The sequence below is a fragment of the Rhinoraja longicauda genome, chromosome 10, assembly GCF_053455715.1.
Source record: "Rhinoraja longicauda isolate Sanriku21f chromosome 10, sRhiLon1.1, whole genome shotgun sequence".
Classification (NCBI taxonomy): domain Eukaryota; kingdom Metazoa; phylum Chordata; class Chondrichthyes; order Rajiformes; family Arhynchobatidae; genus Rhinoraja; species Rhinoraja longicauda.
Window position 1 is genome coordinate 25449916 of NC_135962.1, and position 13023 is coordinate 25462938.

Sequence of the window (13023 nt, forward strand, 5' to 3'; positions counted from 1 at the left end):
TCCAACTATTACCTGCCACACTTTATCCTGCTTCTCCTGCCTTCCTGCTTTCTACCCACCTCCCTCCATAATCAATCTGAAGATGGGCCCCGACCTGAGACGCCGCCCACAGTGGCACAGTGGTGGAGTTGCTGCCTAACAGCCCTTGCAGCGCCGGAGACCCGGGTTCGATCCTGATACGGGTGCTGTCTGTATGGAGTTTGTACGTTCTCCCTGTGACCATGTGGGTTTTCTCCGAGATCTTCGGTTTCCTCCCACTGTCCAAAGACATGCAGGTATGTAGGTTAATTGAATTGGTGTATGTGTAAATTATCCCTAGTGTGTGTAGAATAGTGTTAATGTGCAGGGATCGCTGGTTGGTGTGGACTCGGTAGCCCAAAGGGCCTGTTTCCGCGCTGAATCTCGAAACTAAACTAAACTAATCCATGTTCCCCAGAGATGCTGCCTGACATGCTGAGTTACTCCAGCACTTCGTATCTTCCTTTGTAAACCAGCATCTGCAGTTCCTTGTTTCTACATGCATCGATGCTTCATGGTTACTGCATGCAAGTGAATGCAACTGGGGCAGCACGGTGGCGCAGCGGTAGAGTTGCTACCTAACAGCTCCACAGAGCTGGGTTCGATCCTGATCTTGGGTGCTGTCTGTACAAAGTTTGTATGGTCTCCCCGTGTTTGTATGTTCTCCGCTAAAGTCTAAAGTCTATAAGATTTTCCACATTGGCTTAGAAACGTAAAAATATATATGATTTTTAATGCAGGACACAGTGTCAAGGTAAGCCTTGTTCCTAAAGATCCCCCACACAATTAGCAATGAACACATAAATACCACCAGCAAACAACAATAGTTCAAAGTAGCGACATCGGAGTCAAAATCACGGCTTTTAGAAGGAAGTTCTTTATCCATTTTTACTGAGCAGAGCACTTCTGTTTTCCAGACTGATAAATAGGGCACAGCTTGACGCTACTCTCGTCAGACACAAGTGTAAAACTGCTCCTTCCTATGCAATCTGTTCTTTCCGAGCGTAGAAGGTTGGAAGGATGTATTTATAAGCTGAACCTGGACATGGCCTGCTAATTACTTTGGGAGTTTGTCACTGTACTGTACCACAGTGCCCACAGTTTTCCTCCGTGAATCTTGTGCTTGTTATCAGAAGCAGCTTATTTTATTTTGGTATAGAGATACAAAACGGAAACAGGCCATTTGGCCCACTGAGTCCATGCTGACCCCACACACTAGGGACAATTTACAATTTTACCAAAGCCAATTAACCTACAAACCTGTATGTCTTTAGGGTGTGGGAGGAAACCAGAGCACCTGGAGAAAACACACACGTGATCACAGGGAGAACGTTCAAACTCTGTACAGACAGTACCCGTAGTCAGGATCAAACCCTGATCACTGGCACTCTGCCACTGCACCACTGTGCCGCCCACTGTACATGTTATCCATTTTGTATAATCAATTAAAACATGTTTTCAGCATAGACTCCAACAAAGGTGACTTGGCAAATGTATCTTTATTTTACAAAACTCCTCCCCCTTCTGTTGTGGGGTAGTGACGGACTTCCCTCCCTCCCCTCCCCCCCTTCCCCCCCCTCCCCACCCCCCCCCCCCCCCCAATCTTTACACATCCCCAATCCTTTCCATTCGTCACTTTAATATCATGTTTCATGGATTTTGTGTTTTATGACTGTTGGCAGATCAATTTCCCTCCTGGGATAAATAAAGTTCTATCGTATTGTATCGTAAAAGTTGACTGATTTGTCCTCAAATTTCATATGCTAATTTCTCCACTCTCTCCTAACACTATTAATGTAATATTTAATGGTTTCTACATGTCATAAGATATCAATATGCTTTTAATTATGAACATGACTATTACTGATGCATCAAATCTTTTTATAGTCGAAGTAAGTTTCTTCGATTCGCCTTAGTCATGGAGTCATACAACGTGGCAACAGGCCCTTCGGCCCAACTTGCCCATACCAGCCAGCATGTCCCATCTACGATAGTCCCACCTGCCTGCGTCCTTCTAATATCCCTCCAACTCTGTCCTGTCCATGTACCTGTCAAAATGTTTCTGAGACGTTGCCTTGAAACAGGATTAATGTAACTAGACCAAGTACACCCGTTGGGCCCAAACCTGCATTGGTGCAGCACCCTCTCTTCGCCCCTTCCCCTCTTCCCCCCTCACCCCCTCCCCCCCATCCCCACCATCCCCTCCCCTCCCCCACCCCCTACCTCCCCCCACCCCCTACCTCCCCCCTCCTCCCCCTTCCCCTTCCCCTCCCCCTTCCCTTCCCCCCCACTCCATCCCCATCAACCCCCCTTATCCTCCCTCCTCCCCCCTCCCTCCCTCCCCTCCCTCCCTAGGAGATAGATTTAAACTTTAAAATGTGAATAACTAAAAATATAACACCGATTTCAATGAAACTTCTTCCATTAGCACCAAAGGGACGACGGTGAGTAAGGTGGGCCTAACATTGCCATGCTCTCATGTACCGTTTTGGCTGTAGTTCAGGAACAAACAAACAAACGAGAGTTTTAGTATATAGACTAGACCAAGTGGACCCGTTGGGCCCAAACCTCTCCTGCATTGGTGCAGCACCCTCTCCTCCACACTCCCCCTCCCTTCTCCCCCCCTTCTCCCCCCTCATTCCCCCCCTCTTCCCTTCCTTCCTTCCACCTCCCTCCCTCCCTCCCTCCCTCCCCCCTCCCCTCACCCCCTCCCCTCCTTCACCCCTCCCTCCACCCCCCTCCACCCCCTCCCCCCTTCCCCTCCCCCCTACATCCCCCTCAACCCCCCTTATCCTCCCTCCTCCCCCCTTCCCCCCTCCCTCCACCCCCTCCCTCCCTAGGAGCTAGATTTAAACTTTAAAACGTGAATAACTTAAAAAACATAACACCGATTTCAATGAAACTTCTTCCATTAGCACCAATGGGACGACGGTGAGTAATGTGGGCCTAAAATTGTCATGCTATCGTGTACCGTTTTGGCTGTAGTTCAGGAACAAACAAACAAACAAGAGTTTTAGATATCTACATATAGATATGTAGATGGTATTCAGAACTATGCCTATTCCCACTACACAAAACTGGTTTGCTTTAATAGATGTAGAAATATCACATAACACAGCATATGCTGAAGGTGTGTAATCTTCAGCTGTGAACACGATAAAATACATCACTTGGCCTCCAATGCATTTAGCTAAAGAAGAAGGTTGTTCACCTGATTTTTTTCTGAAATACTGTAGCTATATATGTAGCAACGGTCTACAGATTCACCTACGTAGCACAATGTTTTAATGCAATAAGTGAAGTAATGCTACAATAACAGCATACTGTGCGTGCAAACTACCAATGAATGTATGGGCTGGATTTCCCACGTATGTTTCACGTAGGCATAGTGATCTCAACAGCAAGATTATACACAACTCATTTTACACATGCATAATCCTCTCACACTTGTAGAAGCAATTTGGGAGTTAAATGTTGAAGTATCTGGAGTATTCTTATCTGAAGGAAAGACACTACGTCTTGGAGTTCTGTCAAAAGGGTTTAGTTTAGTTTAGTTTAGTTTAGTTTAGTTCAGTTCTGTTTAGTTTAGTTTAATTTTGAGATACAGCGCAGAAACAGGCCCTTCGGCACACCGGGTCCGCATCAACCAGTGATCCCCACACACTAACACTGTCCGACACACAGTGGGGACAATTTACAATTTTACCAAGCCAATTAGCCTACAAACCTGTCTTTGGAGTGTGGGTCTTTGGAGTGTGGGAGGAAAACTGAGCACCCGGAGAAAACACACGCAGGTCACGGGGAGAATGTACAAACTCCATACAGACAGCACCCGTAGTCAGGATCGTACCTGGGTCTTTGGCGGTGTCAGGCAGCAACTCTACCACTGCGCCTGTGCCACTGGATCTTGCACCTGTATCATTAGTTCTGGTTATTTTCCTACAGAAGCTTACAAAACCTGCTAAGTTTTTCCAGCATTTTTTTGTATTACAGATTTTCAGCATCTGTATTTTATTGATTTGATTTTCAAAGATCTGGATTGGTATTTTGTCCTTCACTTCTCCCTGTGTTGATTGGCAAACAAGTGATTCACTAACCCACTAACCTCCTAATTCACCTCTACTCCTGCCACTGTATGTTTCTTTTTTTTTCCTGGTCAGATGTGCAGCACTTTGGTCAACGTGGGTTGTTTTTAAATGTGCTATACAAATAAATTGACTTGACTTGACTTGACAATGTGATACTTCAAATAAAAAACATTTGAGGATGTATGTTCATTTCTGCATTACATTTACAGTTTCAGGTTATTTTTTCTGCTCTTCCAACTGAATTCAACTACATGGCCTCTTTTGTACCACGTCACCTCTCGCCGCAAAAGTTTCAGATACTTTTTTGGGCAGCTCAGTGGTGCAGCGGTAGAGTTGCTGCCTTACAGTGCCAGAGACCCGGGTTCGATCCTGACTACGAGTGCTGACTTTGTACGTTCTTCCTGTGACCGTGTGGGTTTACCCCGGGTGCTCTGGTTTCCTCCCAAACTCCAAAGACGTACAGGCTTGTAGGTTAAAAAATTGTAAAATTGTAATTTGGCCCTAGTGTGTAGGATAGTGCTAATGTACGAGGGTGATCATTGGTCGGCACGGACTCGGTGGCCCTAGGTAGACACAAAGTGCTGGAGTAACTCAACGGGTCAGGCAGCATCTCTGGAGAAAAGGAAGAGGTGACGTTTCGGGTCGAGACCCTTCTTCATACTCATGGTGGGCCGAAGGGCCTGTTACCATGCTGTATCTGTAAAGTCTAAAGTCGTTAAAGTCTTTAATTAGAGGGTGGTGAATCTGTGGAATTCTGCCACAGAAGGCTGTGGAGGCCAAGTCAGTGGATATTCTTAAGGCAGAGATAGAAAGATTCTTGATTAGTACAGGTGTCAGAGGTTATGGGGAGAAGGCAGGAGAATGGAGTTAGGAGGGAAAGAAAGATCTAGCCAGATTGAATGGCGGAGTAGACTTGATGGGCTATATGGCCTATTTCTCCTCCTATCACTCATGATCTTAGGACCTAAACCTTTATCCTAATCTCTGCATCTCTCTTGAGACGCTTCCATCGTGTTAACATTATCCCTGTTTTCAAATGGCTTCTCAAAAACTAATTATTTTGATCATTTTCATGAGCACTCACTTTGCTGATACAGCCTGGAGCACTTCAAGATGCTAATAAATGCAACCAGTCATTGCTGAGAAGAGATTCTGATCTGGGCATCTTGACAAAAATCTTCCCTTTCCGTCTATCAGTTGTCTCATGAGCCGAGCATTGTCTGAACCAAACCAAACTCCTTCCATCGGGCAGACGATACAAGGCCTTCTATGCCCGCACCTCCAGACTCAGGAACAGCTTCATCCCCAGGGCCATAGCTGCTATGAACCGGTCCTGCTGAGCCGGATGGCCACAACGCATAGATCAACTTGCACTTTACCCTGTCCAAAACTGTTACAACTGTTTCGTTTCGTTGGGTTGCTGCTGTCTAAATTACCTAAATTATTGCATCGTATGGGAGGCGCATTCCCAATCTCGTTGTACCCCTGGGTACAATGACAATAAAGATATATTGTATTGTATTGTATTGTTGTACTATGGGACAATGCTGCCAACTTTAAACATTCCATGAGACATTACTCCATGAACATGAAACATTTAACAATGGACAGTGAAGCTAAATGCATCTATTTACCAGGAATCCCTTTACTCCCTGTATATCCACGTGCCTATCCAAAAGCCAAAAGGTTTTATATTAGAAAGCTACCAAGTCCTTGTTTTTTTTAAAATATACATCTTTCTGGAGTGGCTGGTTCTGTGGAAATCCAAATTAAATTATGTTAAATACCTCTTGGACATTCATTAGTATATCTGAAATCAGACCACAAGTTAAATTAATCAAGGGTATTGAGGTGCCACAGTGATGATATTTTTTATGTTTAGTTTAGTTTATTACTGTCATGCGTACTGAGGTACAGTGAAAAGCTTTTAACTTAGTTTAGAGCTACAGTGTGGAAACAGGCCCTTCAGCCCAACGAGTCTGTGCCGACCAATGATCACTAGTTCTATCCTATACACTAGGGACAATTAACCTACAAACCTGCACATCTTTGGAGGAAGCTGGAGCACCCCGAGAAAACCCATGCGATCACAGGGAGAACATACAAACTCCGTAGTCAGGATTGAACCCGGGTCTCTGGCGTTATATGGCAGCAACTCTATTGCTGCCCTTACAAAGATTGTTTGCATACTATCCAGTCAAAGAAAAAAATATACAAGAATACAATCAAGCCTTCTACAGCGCACAGATAAAGGAAAAAGGGTTCAGTGCAATATTTAACAATGAAAATCAATGAAGTCTGATTAAAGATAGTTGTTCAAAGGTCTCCAATGAGGTAGATGGGAGGTTAAGACCGCTGTCCAGAAAGACCTTGAGAAACAGTTGCAAGGTTTTGAAACTCAGTGGAAAATGTTGAAAACTTGTTCAGTCGGGAGGTTTAATAGTATTAAAACATATCCTCAATGTAACTTGAAAAAATAGAAGCAATTGAGATTTTGTTGAACTTTATTGAACAATTTTTGTATGATTTGAATTAATTTAATGTGTCAAAAGAGAATAAAAGGACGTACCCTAAGAATAAAAGGGCATTGTGCCTTTAGAAAGGCGATGAGGAGGAATTTATTTCGCCAGAGGGTGGCGAATCTGTGGAATTTATTGCCACAGACGGCTGTGGAGGCCAAGTCATTTGGTATTTTTAAAGCAGAGATTGACAGGTTCTTGATTAGTAAAGGCTTCAAATGTTATGGAGGAAGGTGGGAGAATGGGCTTGAGAGGGAAAAATAATTCAGCCATGATTGAATGGTGGAATAGACTCGATGGAATAAATGGCCTAATTCTGCTCCTAAGACTTACAATCTTATGAACTTATAGTCATCGATCAGGTTAAGAGATTTTCTTTTGTGACCCCGAGTTTATTTCCCAAATTACCGGATCCTGTGACTTATTCGGAAACTTTAAACTCAAAGTATAGTTGAATGTAAATATAGTTTCCATAGAAACAAAATCCCTTCATGGGTGCAGGCTCACCTTATAGCGCGGTTTGTGTCATCGTGTTCATGGTCTTGCATATCACTGGTGTCACCATGGCTCACCGGCATCACTATTTCAGAATCGTGCGCTATGCACTCGTCCATATCGTCCATAATCGCACTGTTTCTTTCACTGTCATTGTCATCGCTTCCTTCTTCCATTACCACATCGGACTCCGCGCCGGGACTAAGCGGATCTATTAGATGACAAAACATGCAAATCAATCTCACATTCCATCAAGGATGGCAGAACCCAGCGTCTAACTGAAGAGATGACGTACAGGTTTGTAGGTTAATCGGCTTGGTAAAATTGTAAATTGTTCCGAACATGTGTGGGATAGTGTTAGTGTGCAGGGATCGCTGGTTGGTGCGGACTCGATGGGCCGAATGGCCTGTTTCCGCACTGGATCTCGAAACTAACCTAAACTAAATTAACCGTGTCCATACCCAGATGCAAACTATGGATCTGGGTATGGATATGGATCTCTATTCATGACGGATAGATGCAGGATTCTAAAATGACTACAATTATTTCCCAACCTCCCAACCTAAACGTGGTTCAGGTTCCTTGTATGAAGTGCCAGAAAAGATTAAGAACTTCTTCCAATTTTTCTTTCCATTCGCAGCAGTTGAGAGGGCCATATCCATCTAAACCTCTCCTATCCTTAATATCAACATGAAACATTCAATTGTGGCAAAAAATATTCTTGATCGCCAACAACCTCCCAAGTTTTTAAATGTCGTATACAAGACTAATGGTTCGTATGGAATGAGACTTTTCAACTTACCGCCATTACCGGTGTTAACTTCACCCAGGCAATTATTTGGCATTTTAGTGGCGCATCGCTTATGACAGTTGAACTTGCAATCTAATACGGAAGAAAAAAATAATATGTTGCCTCAAGCATTGGAAGAGAATGTTACATTTTTGTATTCACAGTTCTTATAAAAGCAATGTTGCAAAAATATGGATATACAAATCAACTCACCAAAAATTAATTTAATGTCTTTTGATAACTGTTTTTTGTCATATATTGTGAAAATTTAAGTGGTCTTCAGCAAATATTCCCATTTCTAACCTTTTAATAGATGTTCGACAGGCCAATTAGCTGCTACTAGATCACTGTACTCATTTTGTTCAGGACAATGCTAAGGGCAGCATTAGAGTGGCTGCCTTACAGCGCCAGAGACCCTGGTTCGATCCTGACTACAGGAGCTGTCTGTACGGAGTTTGTACGTTCTCCCTGTGACCGTGTGGGTTTGCTCCGGGTGCTCCAGTTTCCTCCCACACTCCAAAGACGTGCAGGTTTGTCAGTTAATTGACTTTGGTAAAAATTATAAATGTAGGATAGAGCTAGTGTACGGGTGATTGCTGGTGTTCGGACATGGTTGGCCGAAGGGCCTATTTCCATGCTGTATCTCTAAAGTCTAAAGTCTCTAAAGTACAGTGCCCTGCATAATGTTTGGGACAAAGACCCATCATTTATTTATTTGCCTTTGTACTCCACAATTTGAGATTTGTAATAGAAAAAAATCACATGTGGTTAAAGTGCACATTGTCAGATTTTATTAAAGGCCATTTTTATACATTTTGGTTTCACCATGTAGAAATTACAGCAGTGTTTATACATCATCCCCCCTTTTCAGGGCACCATAATGTTTGGGACACAGCAATGTCATGTAAATGAAAGTAGTCATGTTTAGTGTTTTGTTGCATTTCCTTTGCATGCAATGACTGCTTGAAGTCTGCGATTCATGGACATCACCAGTTGCTGGGTGTCTTCTCTGGTGATGCTCTGCCAGGCCTGTATTGCAGCCATCTCAAGCTTATGCTTGTTTTGAGGGCTTGTCCCCTTCACTTTTCTCTTCAGCATATAAACGGCATGCTCAATTGGGTTCAGATCGGGTGATTGACCTAGCCACTCAAGAATTGACCATTTGTTAGCTTTGAAAAACTCCTTTGTTGCTTCAGCAGTATGTTTGGGATCATTGTCTTGCTGTAGAATGAACCGCCGGCCAATGAGTTTTGAGGCATTTGTTTGAACTTGAGTAGATAGGATGTGTCCATACACTTCAGTGTCTATACACTTCAGAATTCATTACGCTATTAACATCAGCAATTGTATCATCAATGAAGATAAGGGAGCAGCTTCAGCAGCCATATATGCCCAGGCCATTTCACAGATGAGGTAGTATGCTTTGGATCTTGAGCAGTTCCTTCTCTCTTCCATACTTTGCTCTTGCCATCACTCTGATATAAGTTAATCTGTCCACAAAACCTTTTTCCAGAACTGTGGTTGCTCTTTTAAGTACTTCTTGGCAATCTGTAACCTTGCCATCCTATTTTTGTGGCTAACCAGTGGTTTGCATCTTGCAGTGTAGCCTCTGTATTTCTGTTCATGAAGTCTTCTGTGGACAGTAGTCATTGGCAAATCCACACCTGAAGAGTATTTCTGATCCGTTGGACAGGTGTTTGGGTATTTTTCTTTATTATAGAGAGAATTCTTCTGTCATCAGCTGTGGAGGTCTTGGCCTGCCAGTCCCTTTGTGATTAGTAAGCTCACCAGTGCCCTCTTTCTTCTTAATGATGTTCCAAACAGTTGATTTTGGTAAGCCTAAAACCCCTGTCCCACTTAGGCGATTTTTTAGGTGACTAGGCTGTCACCACATGTTTGCCGAGGTGTCGCCTGTATGATTGTGAGTAGTCTCCTCAGTCGCCCATAGAGTTGCAGCGTCTTTCTGGTTGCCGCTGGATTTTCAGAATTTTTCGGCGACAGTGGGTTTAACGCCAATGAGCGTAGCTTGACGTCTCCTGACGTAGGTGCTGTCGTAGGTTGTCGCCAGGAGACGTAGGGTGTCGCCGGTGCTGACTTCGGTGAATTCCATTGATGTATGAAGATATTGTATTTCATAGTAGTGTCTCATGGCATCACTTTCAAATATTTTAATTTCATACATTTTGATCAATAAAACAAACACAAACACAAGCATTGTACTGCATTGAAAATTGAACTCTTTTGGGAGGATGTGGGTGGCCCTGAAAAGGGGCTTTCCTTGTGGTCTGTTGTGGGCTCCCTTCCTGCAGTGGTGGACTTCTGTTTGTGGTGTGGGCTGTTTGCTGCTAGTCTTCAGATCATGTCGTTCTGCCACGGTATATTGGCTAGTTCGGAGTTGTAGTAAGTGCAGAGATGGTCTGTCTGGTCCTTGGCTCTCTTGTTGGAGGTGTTTCCTGGCAATATCTCCAGATCCCACCATCAGCGACACTGCCAGGTGTGTCCACATCCACAAACAGGAAGTTGTCGTTTGCATCCACCACAGCCATGAATACGATGGAATGGAACTTCATGTAGTTGAAGTAGATCGAACCTCCATTGGATGGACACCTGATGGCCACATGCTTGCCTTCCACTGCCCCACATGTGTTCTGGAAGTTCCATCTGGTATCAAAGCCCTGCGCCACTCTCTTCCACTCATCTGGTGTCCTGGGGCAGTCCATGACTTCATCTTCATAAGCATTGATGATGGCCTCACAGGTCTCTCGGACAACTTTGCTGATGGTGTTGTGGGCCACAGGAAAGCTGTAGGAGAGGCTCTTGTAGGAGTCTCCTGATGCCAGGCAGCAGAGGGTGATGGCTAGGCGCAGGCCTGGTTCCAGTGGCTTCCTTATGAGGGTCTCCTTTTTCTCCAGGAGAGGGCCCACCCGTGTCTTCAGCTCGTGAAACAGCTCAGGGGGGAGCCTAGTGAAGTTTATGAAGGCAGCCTCATCTTCTTGTTGGAGCTCAGTCATCAGGTTGTCACGCTGACCCAACCTGGGTCTCTTCAGGGACAAAGGCTTCAACCACTCAGACCTCTTCGTCAGCTTCTTCTTCCCCATTCTTCTTGTCCTTCTATCTTGTTGATCTTTAAGCATGAGGGTCGCAGCAAACAGCAGGGCTTCTTCTTGTGAGATCAATGCCCTCTGATGTTGCTCCATGGTAGTCATGATGCAGAATGATTGGAAACCCTACCCTACACCCCCTTTTATAGGGAAACTGGGTGATTCCATTATTTTGGAGGTCAAAATGACGTGAATTGTCTTCAGTTGTCTTCAGTTGTCGCCGACAGGGTCGTACTTGTCGTAGCTTGTCGCGGGTCAACGTAAGTTGACTTCGGTTGTTGTAGGTCGTCGCCTGTGTCGTCGTAGGTTGTCGTGGGTGCAGTCGTAGGTTGTCGTAGGTGTGGTCGTAGGTTGTCGTGGGTGCAGTCGTAGGTGGATGTCCAGTCGTGACGATTGGGTCGCCGGTTATCGGTAGCTTGCCATAGCTTGACGTCAACTAGATGGTAGGTTGTTGTAGCTTGTCGTAGATATTGTCGTGGGGGGGTCCAGTCGCCGGTTTTTCGGTGACCTGCTACGACTATGACACTCGCCGGCAGTCGCCTAAAAAATCGCCTAAGTGGGACAGGCCCTTAATGTTTGGCTGATGTCACTAACAGTTTTATTCTTGTTTCTCAGTCTCATAATGGCTTCTTTGACTTTCATTGGCACAACTTTGGTTGATAAACAGCAATAAAAGTTTCCAAAGTTGATGGAAAGACGAGGTGCTGAGAGCTCTCTTATACCTGCATTAAGGAGGCAATTAAACACACCTGCACAATTACAAACACCTGTGAAGCCATGTGTCCCAAACATTATGGTGCCCTGAAATGGGGGGACTATGTGTAAACACAGCTGTAATTTCTACATGGTGAAACCAAAATGTATAAAAAATACCCTTTATTAAAATCTGACAATGTGCACTTAAAGGGCCTGTCCCACTTAGGCGATTTTTTAGGCGACTGCCGGCGACTGTCAAAGTCGTAGCAGATCGCCAAAATTTTCTTTTACCCGACGACAATGACCACGACAATTCCGAGTCAGGTCGAAATTACACCGTCTTCGGAAACATCGCAAAATTCCCACGCTGTCAATGCTTCTCCGTCGTCCTAATTTTCGCCGAAATCACTGACAAGTCGGTAAGTACTTAAGAGTTTGGAAATATAACATCTTTCCCGGGTTACTTGAAAACCAAGCTTCACGGTAACAAGGCATAAACTGGATTGACTTCCAGTTTACAAATAGCAGTATTAAGAAATTTAATTTTAAAAGTGGTTAAATGGATTTTTGTGCGGAGTGTGGGCATTCTTTGAAAATGTACGGGAGATGTATATCTGGTTTCTGGGTTGCATATCTGGGTTGGGAGCCTACTTTAAATGTAATCGCTGATGGCCATAAACATCACAAAAATTCCCATGCTTACCTGACCATCAAACTGTCGCCTCCAATCTACCTGTCAAATGTCCTGACGGTAAATAAATTGGTTAAACACAAATGACTTTACTTAATTTAATATTATGTGCTTCTAAATGCATCTAAGAGAACTTAGCAAACCTGGGGACAACATGCGACAGTGCCTGCAATAAGCAACGATACCTGGCGACAAGCCAGCTGTCGCTGAGAAATTTCATACCGGTTGGTTTCTCAGCGACGCGCCGAGATCCATTATGATTCTTTAAAGACTTCTCACGATCATGTCCGCGACACCCCGGCGAAATGTCGGCGACAGCCTAGTCGCCGGCAGTCACCTTAAAATCGCCTAAGTGGGACAGGCCCTTTAACTACATGTGATTTTTTTCTATTACAAATCTCAAATTGTGGAGTACAGAGGCAAATAAATAAATGATGGGTCTTTGTCCCAAAGATTATGGAGGGCACTGTATTTTAGAGACTTTAGACTTTAGAGATACAGCATGGAAATAGGCCCTTCGGCCAACCATGTCCGGACCGACCTGCAATCACCCGTACAGTAGCTCGATCCTACATTTATAATTTTGGTTCTCATGGAAATATGGCGTTGATAATGTATGGCATTA

General features: G+C 44.2%; 1 protein-coding gene across 4 annotated transcripts in view; it reads right to left on the bottom strand.

The window, feature by feature from the left end:
- Positions 1-13023, bottom strand: part of prkd1 (protein kinase D1) — a 148298-nt gene that overhangs the window by 28038 nt on the left and 107237 nt on the right. For all 4 annotated transcript variants that reach the window (XM_078406421.1, XM_078406420.1, XM_078406419.1 and 1 more), the window contains 2 exons: positions 7923-8003; positions 7133-7331 (listed from right to left, as the gene is read on the bottom strand). In XM_078406421.1, coding sequence (XP_078262547.1) covers positions 7133-7331; positions 7923-8003 — 280 coding nt within the window. The remainder of the gene's footprint in view (positions 1-7132; positions 7332-7922; positions 8004-13023) is intronic.